Genomic DNA, 24,568 nt, shown 5'->3' with positions numbered 1-24,568 from the left:
TGTAGGTGTCTGACATTTTGGACTAATTCCTTTCTCACACTTCTTCCAATGAAGTAGACATTTGTTTTTTTAAGCTTCAGCACGTCGTAAGAATATATCATTAAAATAATGTTGATTGTTTTTCTTTTAAATTAATCTATAAACCTCTTAATGGGCCATTTGTGTGATGTAGGTGTTATAGCAATATCGCAGGGTGTGCTATATGGTGGAAGGGCCCAATGTGATATCTTTTCATGGGGCCCAGAAATCCGTCATACCTACTAAACTCATTAAGACGCCGAAAAGCGGTGTGTGGTGTTTTTAACAAAACGTCTGGGACTTTTTTTCACAATTTTTAAAAAATGCACTCAAAAAGATGTGACTGAAGTTCCACATATGGAGTAAGAAAAAAGCAGCAGTTGTGTGTGTGTGTGTGTGTGTTGTCGAGGGTTGCCTACGTGTGACACACCCCCGGCCACCTGTAAAGTGTCTCTGAGGATCAGGTTTCTTTTGAACACTTTTAAGACGACATTTGTTTCCAATAGTTTACAGTTTGTGAAAACGCCCGTTCCGGAAGGCTGGAGTGATGCTTCCCAGTTTAGTTTTGCGGGCCGGCGTTTTATAAACCTCCTGAAGGGCTGCCGGACAGACGAGGGAGAAGCAGTGCGTGCCTTTTTAAGAGCCTCTGACGGCTTTAGTGAGCCACTTGGCTTTTTATTTTGGCTCAGCTCGCTGCAGGCTGCTTGTACTTTACTGTGCCCCCTCTGTGCTGGCCTGGTGGTTTGCAGATTAAGGACATGCAGAGCCAGAGTCACTCATTACACCAGTGTACACATGCTTATTATGTGTGGTGTTTACTGTGTGTGTGTGTGTGTGCCTTCACATATATTAGTGTGTCAGGAGCAGTGCTGATGAGTGACGCCAGTTGCGGCCTGCTGTGTGTAGCTTCCAGCTGATAAATGACTGCAGGGACCGTCTTTCTTTACCACAACCTCACAACAGTCTCCCCGGAGAGCAGCAGCTGACAAATATGCTAACCCGAAAAAGCAGGCCTTCAAGACACCCGTTTCATTCTGAATATGAGTTTAACCTGTTTAAAGTTACTCAAGTTCAAACAATAGCAGCTTTCAAATGATGAACAGGACTGTGCTGCTGTTCCCGCTTGTGTTTGGAGACCGTCCCTAGTGATCCTTTTCTCCCAGCAAACTAATATGTTTGAAGCTCAGGCTGCTATTGCCAAGCATGCGCCAAAAGCTATTTCAAACGTGCAAAAAAAATATTGATATTCTCAGCTTCTAAAAACAAAACAAAAACAAACTGAGAAGAAAAAAAATCCAAGTCAATGTCCTCTGGAACGGCCCCATTTTTCTGCCTCAGAACACTCTGATATCACCTGGGACAGATGATGAGCTGAGAGATTATTCTGCTATTCCTTCATCCACTGCCTTTAATCTGCACACGCAACACATTCCCACAAACATGCGCTATGCTTATATGGTACCTTAGAGTCATGAAGTCTTTCAACTCAAACTTTATTTAAAGAATGAGAGCAGGACTTCCTCCATCTCAAGAAGTGAGCGCGGTGCTAATTCACAGAAAGTGCAGAGACTTTCTGCAGTAGAATTTTATTTTAAAATCACTTACAATAATATGAGAGTTGATGAATCATCTGTACAACGCCCTGCAGATCCATGTCCTCGTGTGATTGTCAAATTTGTTTTTGAAATATTTAATACATTTAACCTCTTAGTGTACTCAGATATGTAGTCATGACTCTGTGTATGATCAGATGTGGCTTAATCCTTTGACCTACACATTTAAAAAGCTCATGTCACATGTGAATTTTTAAAGGACTCGTCAGTAAAAGCAAGCTGTAGTGAAGACTTTTCACCACAAGATGGACTTAGGGATGCATGGATTTGGGATGTAAAGCAAACAAAAAGGGAAAAGCTGCTTGCTTTCAAACTTTCCCCAAATATATATCTTTATCATAAAGCCCAACGTGCAGAAAGCATGTACATAAATCTCTACACTCTGTAGCAGCGGAGTCAATGAGAAGGGGGCAAATCTAGCCAAACAACTTGTATATTAATTCCAGATATTTACTTTTGTTTGTTTTCACTATGTTCAGGGCTCCATGGGAGCAATTTTAGCTGTGATGAAACTGAAAAGCAGTCCCTGTGGAGTTCATTACAGGGAGAGAGCCAATGCCCACCCCCACTGCTCCCCGGCCAACAGGGATTTGGAGGACCCAAAGGGATGGCTTAGTTTGGAGGGTGGAGAGGAGAGAACCCACAGAATGAAGGGAGGATGTAGCAGGAGGAAGGGAAGCGGGGCCCTCAAGGGAAGGAGACCATAAACACTCAGCTAATGACCTCAAACACACTAACAACACAGCAGAAATTAATGGAACTGCACAAATGGAGGTATTCCCTCCTGGAGCATAGGGCATAATGTTTTCTTTCTTTAAACTGGGAGACAAAAATGAGAGAGAGAGAGAGAGAGAGAAGTTTTGTGGAGAAGAGAACACCTTTCTTATGTCGTCATTAAACATAGCTCCTTTCGGGTACAAGGCCAGGCTATGATTCTTTTTGTTGGCCTGTAAGTTTTAAAGGAGGAGAGAGTTGGCAAAAGACAGAGAGAGTTATGTTCTCTTTGCTTTCTGTTTGCTTTTCATGTTTCAAATCTTAAGTCATTGTACTGTAAATCTGTTCAGTCTCAGAAAGATTACATCAGATATACTTAATGTCCAAAAAACCCACACTAGCCTGAGAGGAGCCTCGAAATCAACAGAACCTGTAGATCTTCTCTTTACTGTCACAAAGCTTTAAACCAGAAATGCACAGAGCATTTAAAAGCCTGATCTGTCACTGTAGAGCTAGTCCTAAAATAACGGGCACAATTGCTCTGAAATGCAATGTTCCTCCTTCTTTTGAGGGTTTCGCCAACGATGCCAGAAGTAGGGGCTGCCTGCGTTGTTGGTACATAGACACTGGTAAGGCTGCACAGCTAATCACAGACAAAAAAGGGGCAGCTGGATTGTTCGGCCAAAGGGAGCAATACCTGGATGCAAAGTGGTTCCAAAAAAAACACTGTGACTGTGGGAGGCTGTGTCTCAGTGGTTGAGTTGGTTGTCTCTCAATCAGAAGGTCTGGGGGTTTGATCCCCAGATCCTGCAGCCACATGTAGAAGTGTCCCCTGCCAAGACACTGAACCCAAGTGGCCGGTGTTGTGTAAATGCGTATGAATCCGTTTACTTAATACTGATAGGTACTTTACATAGCAGCCTCTGCCATTATAGTGTGACTGCGGTGTGAATTGGTGATTGTGACATGTAGTGTAGGGATGCAACAATTCACTGAACTCACTATACGATGCACGATACGATTCACGTATCAAAATACTGTACTATTTTCTCACATCTTTCATTGCCAACTTAAATAATCTCATTATAAACTATGCAAAACCATGCAATTTAATTCTAAAACAAATCCAAAAATAAATAAATAAAGGAATAATACAAATAAAGAACAAACCATTAAAACACTGGCTCTACAGTAAATGTATCTTCTTTTCAAAAGTGCAACTGAAAATATATATTTTTTATTGAACAAATCCCAAATCAAAGGAATAATACAAATAAACAAACTATGGCTTTCTTTCTCTCTCTCTATTTTCTCCCTCTCCTTTCTTTTCCCCTCCTAGCTAGGATTTTACAGAAATATCAGCATATCTAAATTCTTGGGGAGAAGCTGAGATTTCTGGATATTCACAATGTCCCCTGCTATTGAAAACCTCTCACTAGGGACAGAGCTGGATGGTGTGGAGTGTTGAAAGATCAGTAAGAGTTATGCAATTGTTGAATTTGTTTTTATTATATGTGTTTGTTTCTTTCATTATAATTTAATCCATTTATCATTTAATCCATATGTCATATAGTCATAACTACTTTCTTTGCTTTTACATATCCTGTCAGTCATAATGCAGTGTATCTGCATGCATCCGCGGCGCCTATGCACCTGTGAGGTCAGGATAAATTTGCCATACTATGAGCAAAACCACATATGAACCTCACAGGTGTATAGCGCTTCTGCGAATCTGCATGGCTCAAGCTAAAACCACATAGGAACTTGCTATTAACTGTGGATGTATCACGCTTCTGTGAATCTGCACTATAGAGATTTTATAAAGTCTTACAAAAAAGAGACAGTTTGGCTATAAAAATGCTGCGGAGAAGCTGATCGGGGGTCTTTTTTGCTTCTACTAAAGGCTCCACGTCACTCTGAATCCCTGTTTGGGGACTCTCTGAGACCAACTTTTTTTTAAAACCTCAGGTGTCTACACGGTCAGGTTTAAACTTTTGAACTTGTATTTTACTTTTATTTTTTACATTTTTATATTTTTACTTTTACTGATTTGTATTTGAGATTTTTACCTTTTGAAGTTTTTACAATACATTTTCTGAAACTTTTTGAAACCATTTTCTGACTGAAATCACTCACACCACAAAGACCTGAGCCTCTCTTAAAGACGCCGCGTGAACCTCGGGAGGTAAGCATGAGCAGACACACCACAGCACACTTCTACTTACTTTAACTTTACACCAGCCATGTAACAGGAGAGACATGCATTAGCGAGAAGGGAAAACAGTGGGTACGGCAGAGCTTTTTCTTTCCACAACTTGTGCGGGCAGCTTGTGAGGGGAATGGTTGTTTCATTTTTTTACATATTCAATTCTGCATCAATGCCACGGCTAGAATGTGCTGCTTCGGTGAAAGTCACTCCAAGGAGGTCTTCCAAGGCCGTCCTCTTGGGAGAAGGTTGTGGCAGCTCATCTCCAGCTGTGTCTGTCAGGTCAACAGGCTGTACTGCTGCAGGTGTAAGGCCATCCTCATCTGTTTCCTCCACAGTAAAATGGGACTGTAAAGATAGAGATAGAAAAGAAGCAACAGTTACATAGCATAACATGGGCAATAACAATTAACCACGTCATTAAAAATCAAAGTACACATTCAGAGAAAGAGAGTAAAATAAATACCTGGTGGTGCAACCGCAAAGCTTTATCCTTCAGCCTGTGGAAAACAATCAGCCGCTAGTCTTCCTCTAGGTGAGGCAGACTTGGAATCTGGGGTCCAATGCAGTGCACCCCAAGTTACATTCCCCCAGTGTATCTGTCTGAAAGGTTGTTGAGTATAGCTCTCTTCATGTTGCCCACAGTGAGGGAGTCTCATCATAAGCTTTAAGGGCACAATGAGACAGAGTTTGGATTTTTTTGTCGCACAGCACAGTCATGGCTTTTTTCAGAGGTTTCAGAAGCCTCACAATGTCCTTAGCATCACTGATGTCAGAGCGTGATGGGATGCGTGTGTTGTCAAAAGCCTAAATCCATAATCCAAAACTACGAAAAACGGCCTCATATCTTTTGCCATGAAAACACCAATGCACTTAGTAATCTCTTTGACTTTTGCACTCGTCTGGGCGAGCGGGTTTGCAAACCTGCTTCTCAGTGCGGTTTGGCCTTTTATGGTTTTTTTTTTTCTCACAACAAAGGAAGATGACTTGAGCTGCTCATGATGTCATGCTAAATGCTGCATCATGTTGGTTGTGGTATTTGTGTAGTTCCCCGTTTTTTATCTTCTCACCTCTTTTGACTAGGGGAAGCTAAAATGCTTCCGCACTTACAATTTAAAAGACGTTGGTGCGTCCTCAATTTCAAAATCTTGAATCCGCTGTTTAAGACCAATGCAATTTTTAGGTAACTGTGTGAGACAGGTGGCTGTAGCTAGCTGCTTCATGTCACACCCAAGCAGCAACCTGAGAAAAATTAAGCCGATGCAGAAGAGCAAAATCCTGCAGTTCATCCAGTGAGTGAGTGTCCACTTGAGGCTGGCCGCAGAAGCACTGGAAATCACATACACACCCATTCAAAAAAGCCTGTGTGCAGAAATTAACATGTTTACAGCCTGGTTCAAAAACAAAGTTGCTCTCATTAGCTCATGTCTCGATCGGCACACACTGTATGTGGGGGTGAATTCTGTGTTAACTTTTATGAATAATAAGTGTTTTTCACAATAAGGCGTGTATAGCTGACCTGACTGACAGCTGGGCTCGATATAATGTTTTGTCAAGAGGCTTAAAGGTCCCATATTATGCTTTTTCTGGTTTTATATGCTCTTTAGTGTGTTTTCCATGTATCCTGTGCATGTTTAGGCACATCTATTAGCAAAAATTCAAAGTCCGCGGAAACGCAGCTTCTCCTACGTCCTCCTGTTAGCTGTAGCATTAGCCGCATGTAGCGCTCGGTTCTAGCCCCCCTCTATAAAAATGTGTCAGTCCGACGTCATTGTCAGTGTGATATCACTGATTGGCTCGTTGTGGCAAGCCCTGCAGCTCATGTTGCATGCCCGTTAACTTCTGTAGCACGCCCACGATATGCCGTAGCCTGCGGTAGCACAGTAGTGCTAAGGTGCTAATGTTTATGCTCCCCTCGGACGGAGCCAGTGGCTGCATTCCCAATATGGTAAAAGAGGCGGGACATTTCCGGGAACCGTGCTGAGCAACTGACCAATAACGACAGAGCGGATCGGCAGACCAATCAGAGCAGACTTGGCCCACGTGGGGTCTAACAGTGTGGGCTCAACAGAGTGCAGCTGGCGGACTCAGAGCGTAGAGGGAGCAAGGAGGAGCAGTACATGAAAACAGACACTTTTTTCGGACTTTATCTATTGTGAACGTACAAAAGTAGGTACATAGATTAAATATACGAACCCCAAAAAGAGCATAATATGGGCTCTTTAAAACCTGCCTCAGCTCCAGCTCTCAGCCTGGTGTTAGGTTGACTGGAAGTTAGACTGAGACAGCATTTTTATGGCTTCCAAAAGCCCCCTGCAGTAACAAATGGGTGACATCACTCAGGCTTCATCCATTAATATTTTCAGTCTATGGTTACCCCAGCTAACTTGAGTCAGTAAATTACCTCTTGGTCCTGATTGTGTTGTTTGTATATATTCATGCACATTCACAGCAAAAACTATGAAATAATACCATCATTTTTATTTTTACAGTTTATTATCCCTAATAAAAAATTGCAAAAATCCAAACAGTCCGCTGACCTCAAAGACTACGAGCAAAGACATGTCTCATTTTCCTCCAGCCTGAAAACGGCCAAGACAACATATTATCAGAACAAGATATGCAAAGCCACAGATACAAGAAAAATGTTTTCTGCTTTTAACGCACTGCTTCAACCAGCTCCTCCTCCACCCTCCGATCTGTTCACACCAGACATGTTTGCCTCGTATTGCCTGCAGAGTCATTTTGCACCTTTAAGAAAAAGCTAAAGACCCAGCTCTTTCATGACTACCTACAACCTTAATGGTGATGATGTTGTTGGTCTCAATATTATTGATGATGATGATTATGGTAATGATGATGGTTTTGTTTGATAACTACAACTTTGAAGATGGTTTCAATACTGATTAGAGCTCTGAAGAACTGTCTTCAATGTTGTGTTTTGTCTCTGTGCAATGCCTGTCAGCACCTGTGTGTCCAATCGGACCCAAAGCTGATCGTTTGCACTTACTGACATGGTCTCCTTTTTTCTAGATCCTTGCTTGTGTTGTACTTACTCTGATGTACGTCGCTTTGGATAAAAGCATTTGTAGAATTGTAATTAAAAAAAAAGTGAATAGAAAAGAAGAAGTGAGACTGAGATAATTGATTTCCTGTTCACATTAGCATGGTGCCAATTAAACTTCCTGTCACCAAAGTGCAGATCAAGATGTATTTGGGGTTGTACTGTATAACACTTCAGCACATCTCTTGAACCAGTGGGGAGGTTTGCTGTGTTGCACATGCAGAAAGCTGCTTGGTTCATGACATTCTGCCTCAGTCCTAGAAATGGCAGGTGTGATTACTTACTTCATCCTGCTGCTCTGCACTGGAATCATGGGTTCAGGCTACTGTAAGTAATTACCTTTAAAATCAGAGTGATGGTCTCTCGTTTAGTAATGTGACTGTAAAGATGAAAAGGTTTTTTTTTTTTTTCCAAGAACGGCCCATTCTTTATGAAACGATCATTTGTGGCTGTATTGCTAATGTGAAAAGATTGCAAAAAGTAATTGTACTGATCATTTAAACCTGTTGGTGGCCTGCCCTCCATCATCATACAGCAAAAAGAATACAGAAATAAAAAGGATTCAAAAGACTTAGCTTCAAAATAATTAGCTTCAATGTCAGGACTAGGATTTATTCTCTTGAAGCTTCATTTGTAAAGTAAAGTAAAGTCAAATTATCATTATTATTATTATTTAAATCGTTTTTTAATTATTATTATTTGTCTGGGTTTTTATGCCTTGATTGTGGAGGAGTACTGTGGACAGGGTTGGAAACCCAGATGAGACCTAACCTTCGGGGGGTTAAGCCTCTGTCCATGGGGCTCCGTTTTTCACCGAGGCTATCTGACGCCCCTCTAAATTCAACATTAAACGCCTCCTATCCTATAGACCTTTTGTCAGCTACATTACCAAAAATAAACAGTAACTTCTTACTTGTTTTATTCTATTGATGCAACAAAAACATAAATGACTGTAGTAAAGAATTAAAACATTGAATGAAGTGGAATGGAGATTAAAAAAAAAACACATGCCATGATACTGATCTTAGTAAATTCTTATCTTAACTATTATTAAAACTGAAATACAAACTTCAATGTTTTGCTAATTAAACAAACACAATTGATCGTTAATTGAGAGAAGAATAAGTGAATAACTGTTTTGTAACAATAAGCACATCTATAAGAAGTTTGTAATCAACTTTGAAGAACGCCACAAAAATGTGTGCGACTCATGCCCTTAAAAGTACATTCAGTATATAAATAATTTTAATCTTTGTTTACTTCTAATTGTTGTCTTATCTCTTACTATTCTCTTAAAGCTTTAGCCATTTTCCTTATTCCCTCTTGATATTTCTACTTTTCTTATTTATTCTTTTATCTCATATTACTGTTTCATTTACCTGAACTGCTCTTATGGCTATTATATTCTAATTATTACTATTATTATTATTTTATTTTTTAAAGATTTATGTTTGGGTTTTTTGTGCCTTTATTTGAGAGATAGGACAGTGGATAGAGTTGGAAATCAGAGAGAAAGAGAGTAGGGAATGACACATCTAGTAATGCTAGATGTAACACAGTTAGTGAATCAATGTTTGATGAAATCAATCAATCAATCAATCAATCTTCACTTGTATAGCGCCAATTTATAACAAAAGTTATCTCAAGACACTTTACAAAAGAGCAGGTAAAAGACCTCACTCTTTGTTCTATTATCTATAAAGACGCAACATGAATCCATCAAGAGCAACTTTTAGCAAAGTTACAGCGGCAAGGAGAAACTTCCTTTTAGAGGCTAAGACTCATGATGAACAGCCATCTGCAGAAACTGTGTTGGTCTTGGAGAGTGTGCAGAAAGAAATAGAAGGATAGATACAAACAGCTACAATAATGGTAAAAGTAGCCTATGTGCAGTGTTATCAGGAACAACAAAGTATGATAATAGACTGATCAGTGTAATATTAACAACAGCAATTGTAATGAAGAAACGGGGAGGACTGATTATGGTCATTCTAGAGGTTGAAGTCGAGCAGCTCTAAGATTCCCTTTTATTGTATTTTTTTATTTAACTGAATGTAAATATGTTTGATTTGATTTTAACTTCTATTTTTATTTTTAATGATTGTATTCCCTCCCCTGTTTTCTGGAGCTGCTGTAATGCACAAATTTCCCCCACGGGGGATCAATAAAGTTTATCTTTATCTTTAATATTTATGTTAATGATAAAAGATGTAGGCCAAGGTTGATATTCACCTTTTATTCCACCTATCGCTCTCTTGATGATGCTTCATTTCTCCGTTGCCATCAGTTCCAAAAACCAGCAGCACTTCATGTTGAGCTTTGCCTCTGTGCAATGCCCGTCAGCACCTGTGTGTCTGATCGGACTCAAAGCTGATCGTTTGCTCTTACTGACATTGATTCCTCTTTTCTAGATCATTGTTTGTGTTGTACTTAGTCTCTCTGATGTACGTCACTTTGGATAAAAGCGTCTGCAAAGTGAATTGTAGAATGTAAGTGTAACAGTGTGACTTGGGGTGGATGTTTATTGAAGTTTAACCCTTGGTTCTCTTGCTGTTAACTATACACTTCATCTACTTATCTCAAGATATCTTTAGGTTGTGGATAAGCACGAGCATGAGGCAGATGTCACTCTTGCTAAGTATGGAAAGTACAAATTAAATTAATCAATAAATTAAATCAAATGATTTTAATTAACCCGAGAAACAAAAAGATCTGCACAAACAATAAATGTCATTTCCGTCTTACATGAGCATGCTCATCAAATGAAAATGTGGTATTCTGTGCACAGTGAGACCATACGCTTTATTTTCTCAATCTCGTTGAAGGTTGGTTTCAGTGCAAAGCAGGAAATAGTGGTCTGCCTTCATGGCCACATTGTCATGGCAACGTTGCACATTTTTGCTTCTTACAGAAGTTCAAAATGGCCGCTTTTTCCTCTTTGTGACCTGATAATGCCTCAGCCCTGCAGGAACAGTTTCATTAGTCTGATCATCAGCAGTTATCCTTCATGAACACACGCTGAAATGGTTCTAATGTTTTTTTTTCTTTTGTAATTCCAGGTCAAAATGACGCTGGTAAGTAGAAATGAACACAATAACACTTCAACATTCAAATACATCATAACTGTTTGATGAAAGAAATGTTTTATTTCACTTCACTCTGTCTTTATGCTGCTTCATTTCTCTGCTGTCATCGTTATATCATCATATCTCATGATATAAGCATGCTCACCAAGTGAAAATATGATATTCTGTGCACAGTGAGAGACAAGATTTCATCAATCTTTTAAAGAAGTTAGGTTGACATTAGACTCCATTTTGGTTTCCTCCCCTTCCAGGTTTTAATATCAGAAACAGAAGGAAACAACATGCAGAAACATGACAGATAGCTGCATGATAAGCAGACAAGACTGGTGTGAACCTGTTACCACTTTCAACATGTTTAGGTTTGCCTTTAATCTTTTGAAATGGATGCTGGGACTGCATTTATTCTTACCTACACAGAGTCCTTGGCTTTTTCGCCCAGCTTAAGCAAACTTACCTTCACTGCAGGCTTTATATCTAAATTCTGTTCTCTGATATGAGGGTACATAGTGTTCAGACATATTCATTTGTGTTAATATGTGTTAAACGTCAATTTAGTTTTTATTCCTATGTGGTTGGACAGCACAGTGGCTCCGCCCACCGCAGGTTGGAATTTTCTCATTAAAAAGTTCCATGTTTGTTCTTGTACAGGACTGTGGTAAGATTGTTATATCCTTTGATACGATAACTAACTCTGAAAAGATGAATCCAAACACAAGCTCCCTTCCAAGCTGCTTTGGAAAAGTACTTTAATTTTTCATAATCATGCATTAATATTTTGATGTTGTATTTTCTTTTCTCATGTGAATCTTCTCCAGCCACCACAAAAACACCTCCACTATGTAAGTAGCTTAGTTCTTTTTTCTAAATCAAATAAAATACCTATTTAGTGGTAATAATAATAACTATAATTATAATAATAGCTTGAATTAATATAGCACCTTTCAATGGACCCAAGGATACTTTATCTCAGAACACACAAACAAAGGCAACACAATTATTGTAGCTGAGTTGAACACGTTGGTTACAAGAGTTTTTTTAAAGCCTCAACTCAGAGCTGTGTTGTTTTAGCAGCCTCTGCCATCAATGTGTGAATGGGTGTGAATGGTTAGGTCTGACCTGCGGTGTAAAAGAACTTTGAGTAGTCAGAACAGAAGACTAGAAAAGTGCTACACAAGCTCAAGACCACCAAATGTGTCCGTGCCTGAAGTGACTTTTTTTTAAATGAAAGATGGTGCTGGAGTGGAGCAAGAGGTTGGCAAATGTTAAGTTATCAAAGCTAAATGGTCAGTGTGGTTGATTTATTAGCTGGTGAATTGGCTCGCTTACCCTGCAGAGAGTGAGACTCTGCGTTGTTGGTGGCTGAGCACAGCTTTTAAGACTAAAAAAGCAAAGAATGGACTCGTGTATCTCTGGTGATAGAGAGGCTTGTGACCAACACATATCATGGGCCTTCAAATATCTGTCTTCTCGTCACTACTGTACGCCAAAATCTCTCCAGAGAAAGCCCACAACAATCCTGACTCCTCTCCACTTGCTGATAAATAAATAAATGTACCATGTATGCAAAGTGCATACCTGGTCAAAGCATTAAATATCAATATAATAAAACAATAACTCATTAGAAAAGCTTGAGTCCAACATGATGGCCAGTTAAAGTCATAAACCACACAGATAGCCATATTGTTTGTGGATGAAAGATCCGACCAATGACATCAACGCAGCTAGGAGGTAAAGGTTAGTGACTGAATGAAAGCCAGCATGCCCCACCTAACTCTCACAGATCCATGCCCCATTGATTTAAAACTTACCATCAAAATGGAGAGTCATATAATAATGAATCCCCTGCAAGTTTTTATAAATACAAAAATGAGCTACAAAGACCAGAACGTGTTTTCACCCAGCCAGGATGTAAACATTTATTTCCACTGTAAAAAGGGTATTTTAAACGGGATCCTATCATGAGATTGTTATTCGTTGTAATGTAATCCTGGATCCTCCTATCAGCTATTATCTGACAAACTTTTAACTTAAATCTCTTAAAACAGACATCTGTAGCAGTGCAGCTAACAATCTGGTTTTTAGACTCTCTCAACCCAAATTTCATTCTCCCCTCTCAAGTTACCAATTGGATTGTAAAAATTCTCACATAGAAAATAGTCTTGGCTGGATGTCCTTTATGGCTACCAATAAGTTTGCTGTTGCTCCCAGAGGTTTTACGACTGTATGACGATGGGTTTAAAAACTACTGTAGATTACAACTCCAGTAGATTTATACAGTGAGTGCAATCGACTCTGTTCATATCATGTGCAGGTTCTTACGCTGTCTCAACCATCAAGTTTGGCTTCAAGATAGACATAACAAGCTCTACCAATGGTATCTACGCCATAAACATCAACGAAGAGGCCCATCCTGAGACCAGAGTGGAATACTCTGTGTTCCACTCCAACCAAACCTCATCACGTGAGATCAAACAGCTGAAGCCCTGTACTCAATACGAACATGCTGTGGAATTTATCGACAGTGCTGACAACATGACGCCCTGTAGCTACACTGGAAATGAACCTTCTGAACTCACAACTCAAATGGGTGAGTGTAAATAACTACTATCTAATAGCATCTTTTTTATTTGTAGTTAAGCACTGAGTTTGGAGAGACATTTGTGCATCACTTTTTTGTTTCAGAACTGAAAGACATTGAAGACGGTAGCTGCATCCCAGGATATGTTTGTTACAGGAGTGATTGGAACATTGGCTCTTCAATGTCAGCATCTAATAATGTTGCAGTAGAGCGATGCCTCACTGACTCTACACAGTTTTGTATCAAACCTGCTATCGATGACATTTGCACAAACTTGACCACAACCTTCACTTCAGGAAAGTGTATGGTCTCAACCTTCAAAATCATCAAAAGCATCCCTGTTGGTATGTATAGTAGCGTCCTACCATATTTATAGAATAACATCAATCCGTCGATCGTGTTGCATCATGTATAATATTTTGATTATTTGACTTTACAGATTATTTGAATGCAAATGAATTACAACCGGAAATACCAACTGAACTTCCTGTAGATACAATACAAACAAGATTACCTCAAAACTGCAGTAATCTCAACATTGTATACACGTGTCTGGGTAAGTGAGATGAAACTATGTCTGCCATCATTATGAATTGATTTACATTGAAACAGACAATTTGCTATTGAATACTTACACTGTAGTAAGAAAGCGATGAAAAGGAATTACAGCTTCAAGTAAAACTGAAGCAATCTGAAATGTAGGAGCAGGTGGAGATATTGTTGTTCTAAATCCTAAAGAGAAATGCTTACAGGCACTAAGGCACAAACAGCAGTGGTTGAAGAAATGTTGTCATTCTTTTGTTTCCTCAGATATGGATGATAACAGTGATCCCAAGCCATTGACTGAGCTGGAGCCCTTCACAAACTACAACTGTACGGGTCAGATCAAGGAAAACAATGTTTCCATAAAGAACACAACTGCTATCAAGTTCAACATAGACTGTGGTATGTTTACTCTACTTCAGTTTAATCAGAGCAACAATCAGCTTGATGATGATTTCATTCTTACAGATGTCTAACGTTTTCTTACAGATCTTACAACTACAATCACAAAGACGTCTGTGACCAGCACTTCTGTTACGTTGAGTTGGACTACAACCAGTCAGAAATGTAAAGATGTCTTAACCAAGTCTCCAAAGTTGACTTTTCTCTGCAGTTGTGTCCCTCATCATTCCACACATAAACGCAGTAAGTAAAGCTACTCTCCCCAATTTTCTTATTAAGTCAACATGAATGTAGTTTTTGGTTTTTTTGCAGGTTCTTTTAATGGTCAGTTCACCTGAATAGTTAAATATGATTTGGAAATGTAAATGATGCTACATGCTAACACTTTAGCATCCTGAGTGATAAAAGATGTTTGTTACCTGAGTTGACAGGTCGAATCAAAGTGTGTTGAAGATAAATCCTGAAGTTAAATGTCAAGTCGTGATTTTAAATATCATTAAAATTATAAAGTTTGGATAGTAATCTCGAAGAAGAATTTCCATTGAACAAATGTCTGTTCATTTTTCACGTATCATCAGATGAGTGACACAATGGTAAATTAGCCAATGGGTGCTCAGATAGAAGCTCTTGTATTTGCTGAAGGAAATAACTGGGTGTTAAGTCAAAATCTCAAGCTATGCACATTTTGTGACATGTTCTTGATCCGCCAGCAGTAGTTGGTCCCCAAAGAGGGTAAATAGAGCTAACACTAGTGTTTTACTATCCTTATAAATCCTCACAGTGAACAGGATGACTTTGAACATCAAACAAAGAGTGAGGATGTGACCGACAAATCAGTGACCTCACAGAAGCGCCACTGTTTGGACTTTGGCGTTTTACCGTCGAACACATTATAACTTTATACAATATATAGTAAAATGTCAAACATATTGATATTTGCAGCTTAAAACTGAGTCAATAAATGACTGGTTGTTCACTTAACAAGCCAAAAAATTCATGAACTTTGATGAGTTAACTATAAGTTTGTCATGGGGTGTAAAGATATGAACTGGACCCAAAGTGCAGAAACCAAAAAACGATTTATTTTAACGAAAAGGCAAACTCAAAAACTTAAATTCAAATCCAAAACGGTCAAAAACTGGTAAGCACAGGTAATGAGACACTGGCAAACAACTGACATCCAACAATGATCTGACACAGAAGGGAAGGAACAATGGGTGAATCCAAATTGCAAAGTGCCTACACAATCTTTCAGTAGTCAGTAGACAGTAGGCGCGCACAGTAGGCAGATATTTGTTCCTACTTGGGTCTGATTCATTCAGTACGGAAGTGGCGTCATTTGCGTTACCCGAACCGGCCGCATCCATCCTCTTTTTTTATTTGTATTTCTTTAGCTTTATTCAAGAAGAGTAATGCACATATAGGCTACAGTCAGTTAAACGAAAAACAGTATCGCAATGTAAATCAAGTAAAAGACATTTGTTACAGTTTTTGTTAATTAAAGTAGTGATTTCAGACCGGACTTTAACTCTAGATTAAAAATGTATTCAATTAATCCATGCTCTTTTGTTTTGATTTGGAGGCGCACGTGAAGTGACGATTTACGTTTAATTTCGCACAGCATTGTGGGTGATAAAATACAATTCATTTCCTGAAAGGATGCATCCAGTCCATACTGCATAAAAACCAGAAGTTAGTATCCATGCTGAAATGTTCAGTCTACTGAGGTGCACCCAAAAAATGTCTACTGAATGACCACAAAGGTTCAGTCTACTGAAACAAGGGAAACAAGCAACACTAGGATAGACAGGATAAATCACAACAAGGAAACCTGAACTTTGAAATAGACAAAAATACCAAACTAACTAAGACCAGTACCATAACTAGTGAATATTAAGGGGCTTTGGTTTGCAGTGCTAGATCTGATGAACTTCCACTGACAAATAAAGATTGATTTGTTGATTGACAGACTGATTGGTCTTAGATGCCTTATTGTTCAGTCAGATGTTAATGATGAATCAATAATCGATTAATAACGGTTTAGAATTTCTGAAAAGAAGAAAATCTGTTTCCTTTACAAATTTACCAGCGTTCACATGTAATAGGCTTCCATTTAATAAACATATATGGAGATTAATGTATTTTATGTGCTCACAACTCATGCTCACACATTTTCTCAAATAGTCAAACCAGGAGGATTCTGTGTATTGTGAAGAGGGTCGATGGTTTCATAACACTTTATGTTGATTTTAAAAAGGTGTTTCATTTGGTCGGCCTTATTAGTTTAGAAACGGCGGTAGGGCCACGTTTGGCTTTGTGTTGTTACGCAGCGCCGTTGAATAAGGACAGTTAAACTCTAAAAATAGCGTTGTTTTCAAGAGAGAGCCTTGTTTTTTATTTATTGAAATAGTTTGTATTTAATGAATTCATGTTTCATGTAACTGTTGTGATAGTATAATGGTGTCAATTAAACAAACTGAGGAAAATATGTGTGTTTTGTAGCTCATTAATTATTAATGATTTATCGATTATTGATTGTTAACATGTTCAACTATTGGTTAAGAGAAATGACGAAGATGAAATTTGAAACCCTACAGTTACAGGCAAACCTTCAAGCGGAGGAACATGTTTAATTAATGGACTGGAACCGTACACCATCTATACATGTGATGTTGAACCCCACTACAAGAACAAAGATTTGGACAAAAGAACTTCAATAAAAGATGTTGAGACTGACGTTGGCAGTAAGTTTAAAAAAGTTTCTTTTGGAGTCAACATGTTGATTAGAGTCAACATGTGTAAAATAATAACAGACTATCCGGGTATGTATAAAGGTCATGTATTGCACGTGTTGTTGAATATTAAGTTAAGACAAATGTTCATCAGTCAAAGTGAATGTCTTTCTGAAAGTCATAATTCTTTAAAGAGAAGACTCAAACTGTGACAAACTATACTTCATTTACTCAGTCTGGTTATAAAACAGACTTATATTTATACTGAAGCCTCTTTATGAGCTACAAAGCAAAAGAGTCCACCTGCAAGAAGAAGATTTCAATGAAGTGATTTTCTATTCCTGTAAACACTGCTGTTGTGAAGGTGTCAGATGATTAGACCATTGACTACATCCAGCCACCAAAACAGCCTTTTTTTTCTTCTTCTCATTCTTAAGAGAAAAGGTTTCACAGTGAGTGATACTGTTAAAAGACAGCAGGATGAGATTAAATGTAGCGTTACATCCAAAAAGGTCGCAAAAGTTGACACAAACAGAAAATTCCTCACAGGAGCTATAAGCTGTAATGGAAATTACAATGAAGCTGCAATGATCAGTGAAGAATGAATAGTAAACATATTAATAATAGACTTCTGATTCAAATAAAAGTGGTCATTCTCCATGTTTTTCTCTGAAGCTTTGTGACAGTTAGAGTCTTGTTTGTAAAGTAAAACGTGTTGTTTTTTTCCGACAGTACCAGCTAATATCTCTGATCCGGAGGTGTTTCCACTAGGGCATAATGAGATAAAAGTAACCTGCACTCATTCAAAAAAATTTCATGGACCTGGAGGGTATTACTTTGCACGGCTTCGTTATAACGGTGACATTGTGAGGACCCAACAAAATAAAAGTCATTGTCATTTTATATTCAAAGATCTGAGCTACTCTACAACATACATCCTGGAGGTTTGTATGATCCCAATATTTATGTTGTCAAGATTTTTTATATATAATATAAATGTTTTCTCTTTTTCTTCAAAAACTACAATTCCTGATTAAGGTTATTTTTCTGTTTAATTCCAGGTGTTTGCTGGCAATGAACGATTTGAGGGAAATCTGAAGCACAGACCAGTTAACACTGAATGTAAGAGCTGTTTATATCAATATGACATTTAGATAATTTTTTCACATACAGTGTAACTTTAACATAAATGCTCCCTTTGTGGTATCATTTCCTGATTACTTTACAGATAATGACAAAGCCGTCATTGGGTTCCTCATCTTCCTCATCTTCCTCACGTCTGTGGCCCTGCTTTTGGTTGTCTATAAGATTTTTATTCTCAAGTGCAGACAGTCCCAGTAAGATTCGCTCTCTTTTCTCCTGCATCAGTTTGAGTCCGACTTTGCTTTTCGTTTTGAATTTTCCCTGTAATTCTTACAGCTTCTGTACTGATAAAGGCAACATCTGAAGTTACAGTCCATAATTATTTTCATTATTAACAGTGGTTCCCTGGTCTTATTTTTTAGGGTTAGGGTTAGAGTTGGACTCTATCATTGTCCCTGGTTTCTTTAACAGCTGATGAAAGGGTTTCAGTAACTGTGCAGTGACCTCTGTTGCAGCCTAACGAAATGATGTAAATCAGATTAATTAATAATTTATGCCAAAAAGTGAAATATGTTCCTAGTTTACCTGTTAGGTTCAGCTCCCATACTTGAAATGTCTAGATCAAAGTACATTATATCTTATATACATTATATTCTATAAAAACAATCTTCACTATTTCTTCCACAGTGATGTGAACAGAGATGTGATGCCTGAATTAAGTCCAAGTGAGTAAAGTTAGTTTTCTTGTTGTTTCTGAATAAGTGCTGAAAATATCTCATCTGAAAGCAACTTTGAAAATGTCTTAATTTAGTATTTCCAAGAAAGTATTGGTTTAATGAGTTCCCAACAATTTAATGCTTTTGTTTTCACCTCTGTAGTTTATGAAAATGTTAACGTCTTAATGGCATCATCAAGACGCACTGATGAATAAAGGCCGGATGGAAGGGATCACCAACCGAATCACCAAATTCACATTTCTGCACGTTCCTGTTTACACTGACTCGTAAACTGCTTGAATAGGATATGCATTTTTCATGATTTTCTCTCATATCCTGCCTGTCCGTTTTCCTTACTTTGATTATACTGTATGTACTTATATCTGAAGTTTAAATGAGTCCTTTGTGACAGCTGAAACATGCTATAGATGACACGAGATGAGACGATGAAAACTGTCTGAGGTGTCTGAATATTTTACAGTCCTCTCCTCATCTATGATAACCAAAGCAAGCTTTTAAACTGTTGCTATTTAGAATGGATTATACATTATTATACCCTTTTTTTTTCTTTTCTTGTAATCATTTTAGATTGTCCAAACTATATTTCTGGACCTGTTGTTCATGTATTCAAAGATGCAATAACTGTAGAAAGAAACGAGTGAAAACTGCAGCTGTCCTGTTGAGACAAAGATGTGATGAAGAGGCAACTTCTGCAACCTGCAGGCGATGAATAGGACAGGTTGAGTTTTCATCTCTTTGATTGTATTCATTCATTTTTTATATATCGTTTCTTTATGGATTGTTTGAGATGAGATTTAAAGGAAGAATATTTAATTTTTCACACTTAAATGTAGCAGAAATCAAATATATGCTCTGAAAATGTTTCTGAGTCATGATTGTCTACAATGAGTGTGACACCCGAGTCCCGCTCTGATGATGTCCGAGCCGTATCTACAGCGTGTTTACATGGACGGGACGGCCGGCTGGTTCATCCCCTAACGTATAAAAGTTGTTTAATTGAGGGACTAGAGAAAAAGAAGAATAACATACTGTACTCACTGCTTATTTGAATGTCATGTCAGCGTTTTTAGATCACGTTCATTTTGTGTAAATTTACAGTGAAGCTACGAGCAAACTAAAGAGAGCTAGCATTATCATGCTCACACAACAATGCAGCTCGTGTTGTTTTAGGTTCATACTGGCGCTCAAGGGCGACATCTACTGGATCAAAAAGTTGCATATTCTTCCTTTAACCTTTGTTATTGGTATTATCTTTAATGTTTCAGTGCATAGTATTGATTTTTTTTTTTAAACTGTAATTGTTAAAATTAAATTGTATTAATTAAAAAAAAAAATAAGTCTAACTTTACGGCTACAGTAGTTCCAATAAAAACGAGTTCAATGCAAGCATGCTCCTGGTCTCAGTTAATGTCTTCATGCAGATGGACGTTGTAGCATTCTTTTTGCCTTCAATCGGAGGATGCTTAGTTTACTAAATGTACCTTTTTATATCCCATGTTTTCTTCTATTCAGGGTAAAATGGTAACTATCCACATCCTCTTTAAGTCTGGACATTTACATCATATTTTCAAGAAGTGTCAGTTCTGATGTCCCTCTATCACTGGAAATGTTATGTTTGTCACTATGACTTTTAGGCAAATAGAGGATGATGTTTTTTAAAAGTAATTTTCAGGATCCTGTTGTTCATCACGGTGTGTTACAGAACCATTAACACACTTACCCTTCAGCTGGTGTCATCACGAGTCATACTGTACATTCAGGTATCAAACATCTGTGCTGGTTCTAAAGAGCTTCAAGTACACACTTTAAAGTCCAAACAAAAACTGAAAGCTTTATTACAATACTTCCCATACAATGCGTTTGTGAGGAGGGTCTTCAATTTGACATGAAATGTAAAAAAAAAAAAAAAAAAAAAAGAGAGAACCAAAAAACCAAATCCTAAAACATCCATTTAAATATCTTATTTTTTGAACACCCCCTGGGGTGATCCATGGCATGGACAGAGAGCCTGTGGAAATGTAAACTGAGTCAACTGAAGTTATAGAAAGACCAAAAGCTCTCCCCATCAACAATGTTCCATGATTATTAAAGTGACTTTGCAATGCTTCTCCTTTTGAGGGTTTCAAAAAAAAAAAAAAAAAGTGGGAAAAAAAGTTTGTGTACATAAAGAGAAGCTTTAACCATTATTAAAGGGATATCATTTGAGGCAATGCAACATGACTTTGTACTGCATATTCAATGTTCATAACAAGGGGAAGGATGAAAACACCTTATAAATATTGTTTTTAAAAAAGCAGACTTGACATCTACGATACACTTACAGCCAATTAACAGCCATCACGTGTTCTGAAACCTTTTTTTTTACTAAATCTGAAATGGATCTTTGGTCTTATGACAGATACATATGTAACATACAAGCAGAGTTTTCACAAAATAGTTTGCAAGTTGCACGAAATAGAGAGGACAAAGATTCAAGACAAAACAGAACTGTGGGAGAGGAGGATGGAAAGAAAGCACGACTACTGAAATACAAAAAAAAAGGCAAAAGAAAGGCTTTGTAAAATGAACAACAAGAAGAAGGTGCACATTTGCAAACAATGTATTTGCAAGTCTCAGACAAGTAACTGCTATTAACACACTGTCGACATATTCTGTTTAACAAAACAAAATAACTTACATTGTCTTGCTTTGACTTTTTTTATATAGATGTAATTAAATGTTAATATAAAAAGAAGAATGGGCCTGCTTGTCCAATATTTTGATTGAACAGCTAACACTGTATTTGATCATTTACAAAGATAAGTCATAATGCTCTGAAACACAGCGTGTTTAACCTCCCAGGTGATATCATTGTAATCATGTAAACCAATGGGAGTCAGTGCTGGTCATTTGTGAGCCCCCGGTGTAAACCTATTAACAGTAAAAACAACATATTTTGTTTATATATGTTTATATACTTTAGTTTCATCCACTGTTGACTTCTGCCAAATGAATATAAGGCCACTACAGACTCAAAACTACAGGAACTCGCTATCTACAGTAAAACAACATGACAACATTCCTTTGCTGTTGCATATTTTTTTTCTTTGTTAAACTTTAAAAAAAAAAGAAAAGAAGATAACTCCTACATTAAATTCTCTTTTTGTGTCTTTGGTTTCTCAGCTGAGGACAAAAATTAGGTAGTTACGCTGTGATTTTATTTGTGAAGCGGACGGTTACACAAGGCTAGACCCTGATTTCTCTCTAACATTATTTGTTGCTTAAGAAGACAATTCGACTGCAAACTCACACAGCAACATTAACAATAACCCCACTTTGTACCCCCTCCGGTGGGTCGAAAGCATCCACTGGACAACGATATGAAGATTTTTTTTTAGATTTTTCTCTCACTGTTTTTTTAGATTCCTTAAAATAAAAATAAAAAACTCACAATATGTAATAGTAAGAAGTCAAGCAAAGGAGGAACATTTAGGTGTCAGTGACATTTAGTTTCAGCTTCTACTTCTTCAAGGCTGTCAAAAAAAAAAAAAAAGAGTAATTCTAAATTTTTTAAAACAATACATAGATGTCAAAATGACTAACATTCAAAGTGTTCTGGAGACACTTGCCCATGTTCTCCCCTGTGCATGTCTCCAGTTTACCCTTGAAATGATCCTTCCTTTCCTTATACATTCATTAGACATTAACACCCTGCCAGACTTCCAGTACCAGGGTCAAAAGTGCAACACAACGAGGCTTCAACCATCAAACACTCTATTATATCTCTCCGTTCTTTCTGCCATTGAGTGAAAGTCTCTTTACTTGAACTTAACTGTTGTGCTCAAAGTTTTCAGGCTTTTTTTTTGTGTCACTTGCTGTCCAGAGGTCTCATGAGCAGGGATGAGGATCAAAGCCCGGTTCTGTTTAAGTCCCCATGAAATGGTTTTAATCCTTAATGGTTCCTGTGTTAAATGCTCATTTATCTGACATTATCTGCATAATATATTTCATTAAAGCATTATCTGAGTATTTTTACATCAAATTTGATGTCATTTCTCTTCCTGTAAAACATTTCACATTTCTGATGACTCACCGTGCACTCAGAGATGTTTGCTCATTTTGTTCTGTTTCATGGAGACTTTCAGGTCGGTTCTGTAATTTTCTACACCCATACAGTAAACTCTTTCACTAATTAGTATGTGTAGTGGAATGACTATAAGGCAAAGGTAAATAAAATGTCAGAATGATGTGTTCAAATGTCACATCAAGAAAACATTTAGCGAGAAACATAACACACAGAGAAAAGTATTCATAGTGTTATTAATAAAGACCTGGATTGTTAAGTCTTCATAAAAGTATCAATATCAATCAAAACTAACAAAACCTATTCCTACTCATGAGACCCAATAAAATCCTACAAGGTCATTTTAGAGGATATCTGCACTAATTGTTTCCAGAAGGCTAACACCTAACTTTTTTTTAATACAAATGTATATGTAGAGTTTATGTCTGATGTAGCATCTGCTCAGCACAGCTGCTAAAGAACGATTTGAATGTCTGAATGTAAATCCACACATGTGAGTTACAATATATTGACTTTCAGCGATGTAACATTATATAATAGTCTAAAGAAGGGGAGTTCTGTCAGACAGCTAAGCAACATCTCTTAAATCTTTATCCTAGCGCAGGTAAGGTTTGGTGTCTACATCATGTTATACACAGAACCATCACCTTTGAAATACTAATATGTAGCAGGTTCTACTTAACACAGGGGGCTTAACTTATGAGTTAGTTATCGTATAAAAGCTGATAGATGTGTATGAGTCCAGCATCTAAAGCAAAGGGGGGAGGGGAAGGAGTTCTGCAAGCTAAAGTGTGTGTAACTCCAGGCTTAGCTGCCTTGTGTCATGTTCTGCATGTGTTTGGCAATGTCGTACACGTAGGTGATGTCCGGCCTCTTCTCCGGGTCGGGGTTGATGCACATATCTACCAAGTTCCTCAGCTGGTGAGATGGACGGGGAGGGAGTGGGGGGGTTGGTAAGGAGGTAAAGAGGTAAATAACACAGTCAGTGACATTGAGATTTAATTGTATATTTGAAAAAAAAAACAAAAAAACAGGCAGATCTATGAATGAAAAAAAAAACTCCAGCTAACAGACCTGCTCATCTTTTAATGCCTCCTAAAGAGCTCCGTCTTTAATTTCACTTACACAGCAACAAGTACCCGAGCTGAGGCGGAGACACCAGGCTGGGTTAGCGCACTAATCGCATAATGGTTTACTGATTTCACTTTTACCTGAGGCCCACACACAAACACACACAAACACGCACAGGCACACCCACTCGCACGCATACACTGCTGCCACTCCATTGCCATCCGGAGACAGCGCTTACACTTGAAGCCAAGCGAAGCGGCTGATTGGAGCAGATAGATAGACAGGCTCGCAGGCGGAACAGCCACCGCCATCATTAAAAAAAAAGAGGAGAATAAAAGATGGGGAGGAAAGAAAAAAAATTACATCTACGCGAGGTCGCTATGGTAACCATCTGCCGACTTCATGGCCGCTGTTGCATGGCACCGGCTTGGACGAGTTCTCGTCAGCCGCTGTGTTTGTATGTGTGTGTGTGTGTGTGTGTGTGTGTGTGTGTGTGTGTGTGTGTGTGTGAGAGAGAGAAAGTGGGAGAAAGATGCAAATTCAGACAGTCTGAGAATTAGTCCCACAGAATAGAGATGGGGGGGGAGCAGATATGTAAAATATTCATGCGCTTCTTTGCATGGCGAGTGGGGTGGGGGTGTCAGGTGGAGGGAGGGGG

General features: G+C 38.2%; 2 protein-coding genes across 2 annotated transcripts in view; one reads left to right on the top strand and one right to left on the bottom strand.

Annotated features, from left to right (window-relative positions):
- Window positions 1-11,267: 11,267 nt before the first annotated feature.
- Window positions 11,268-19,636, top strand: LOC132971983 (receptor-type tyrosine-protein phosphatase C-like). Its single transcript, XM_061034812.1, has 11 exons — window positions 11,268-11,304; window positions 11,517-11,540; window positions 13,013-13,288; window positions 13,384-13,623; window positions 13,719-13,835; window positions 14,090-14,224; window positions 14,312-14,467; window positions 16,828-16,968; window positions 17,689-17,900; window positions 18,018-18,078; window positions 18,185-19,636. Exons 1-11 carry the CDS (start codon window positions 11,268-11,270, stop codon window positions 18,295-18,297), a joined length of 1,512 nt encoding a protein of 503 aa, XP_060890795.1. The 3' UTR covers window positions 18,298-19,636.
- A 2,234-nt stretch (window positions 19,637-21,870) lies between these two features.
- Window positions 21,871-24,568, bottom strand: part of nek7 (NIMA-related kinase 7) — a 58,205-nt gene continuing 55,507 nt past the window's right edge. Inside the window, exon 10 of the mRNA XM_061034139.1 lies at window positions 21,871-23,757. Within this exon, the coding sequence (XP_060890122.1) occupies window positions 23,647-23,757 (111 nt within the window). The 3' untranslated portion in view covers window positions 21,871-23,646. The remainder of the gene's footprint in view (window positions 23,758-24,568) is intronic.

This window comes from Labrus mixtus, chromosome 3 (genome assembly GCF_963584025.1).
Source record: "Labrus mixtus chromosome 3, fLabMix1.1, whole genome shotgun sequence".
Classification (NCBI taxonomy): domain Eukaryota; kingdom Metazoa; phylum Chordata; class Actinopteri; order Labriformes; family Labridae; genus Labrus; species Labrus mixtus.
The sequence above is the reverse complement of the archived record's forward strand: the minus strand, read 5'-3'. Positions and strand labels throughout refer to the sequence as shown.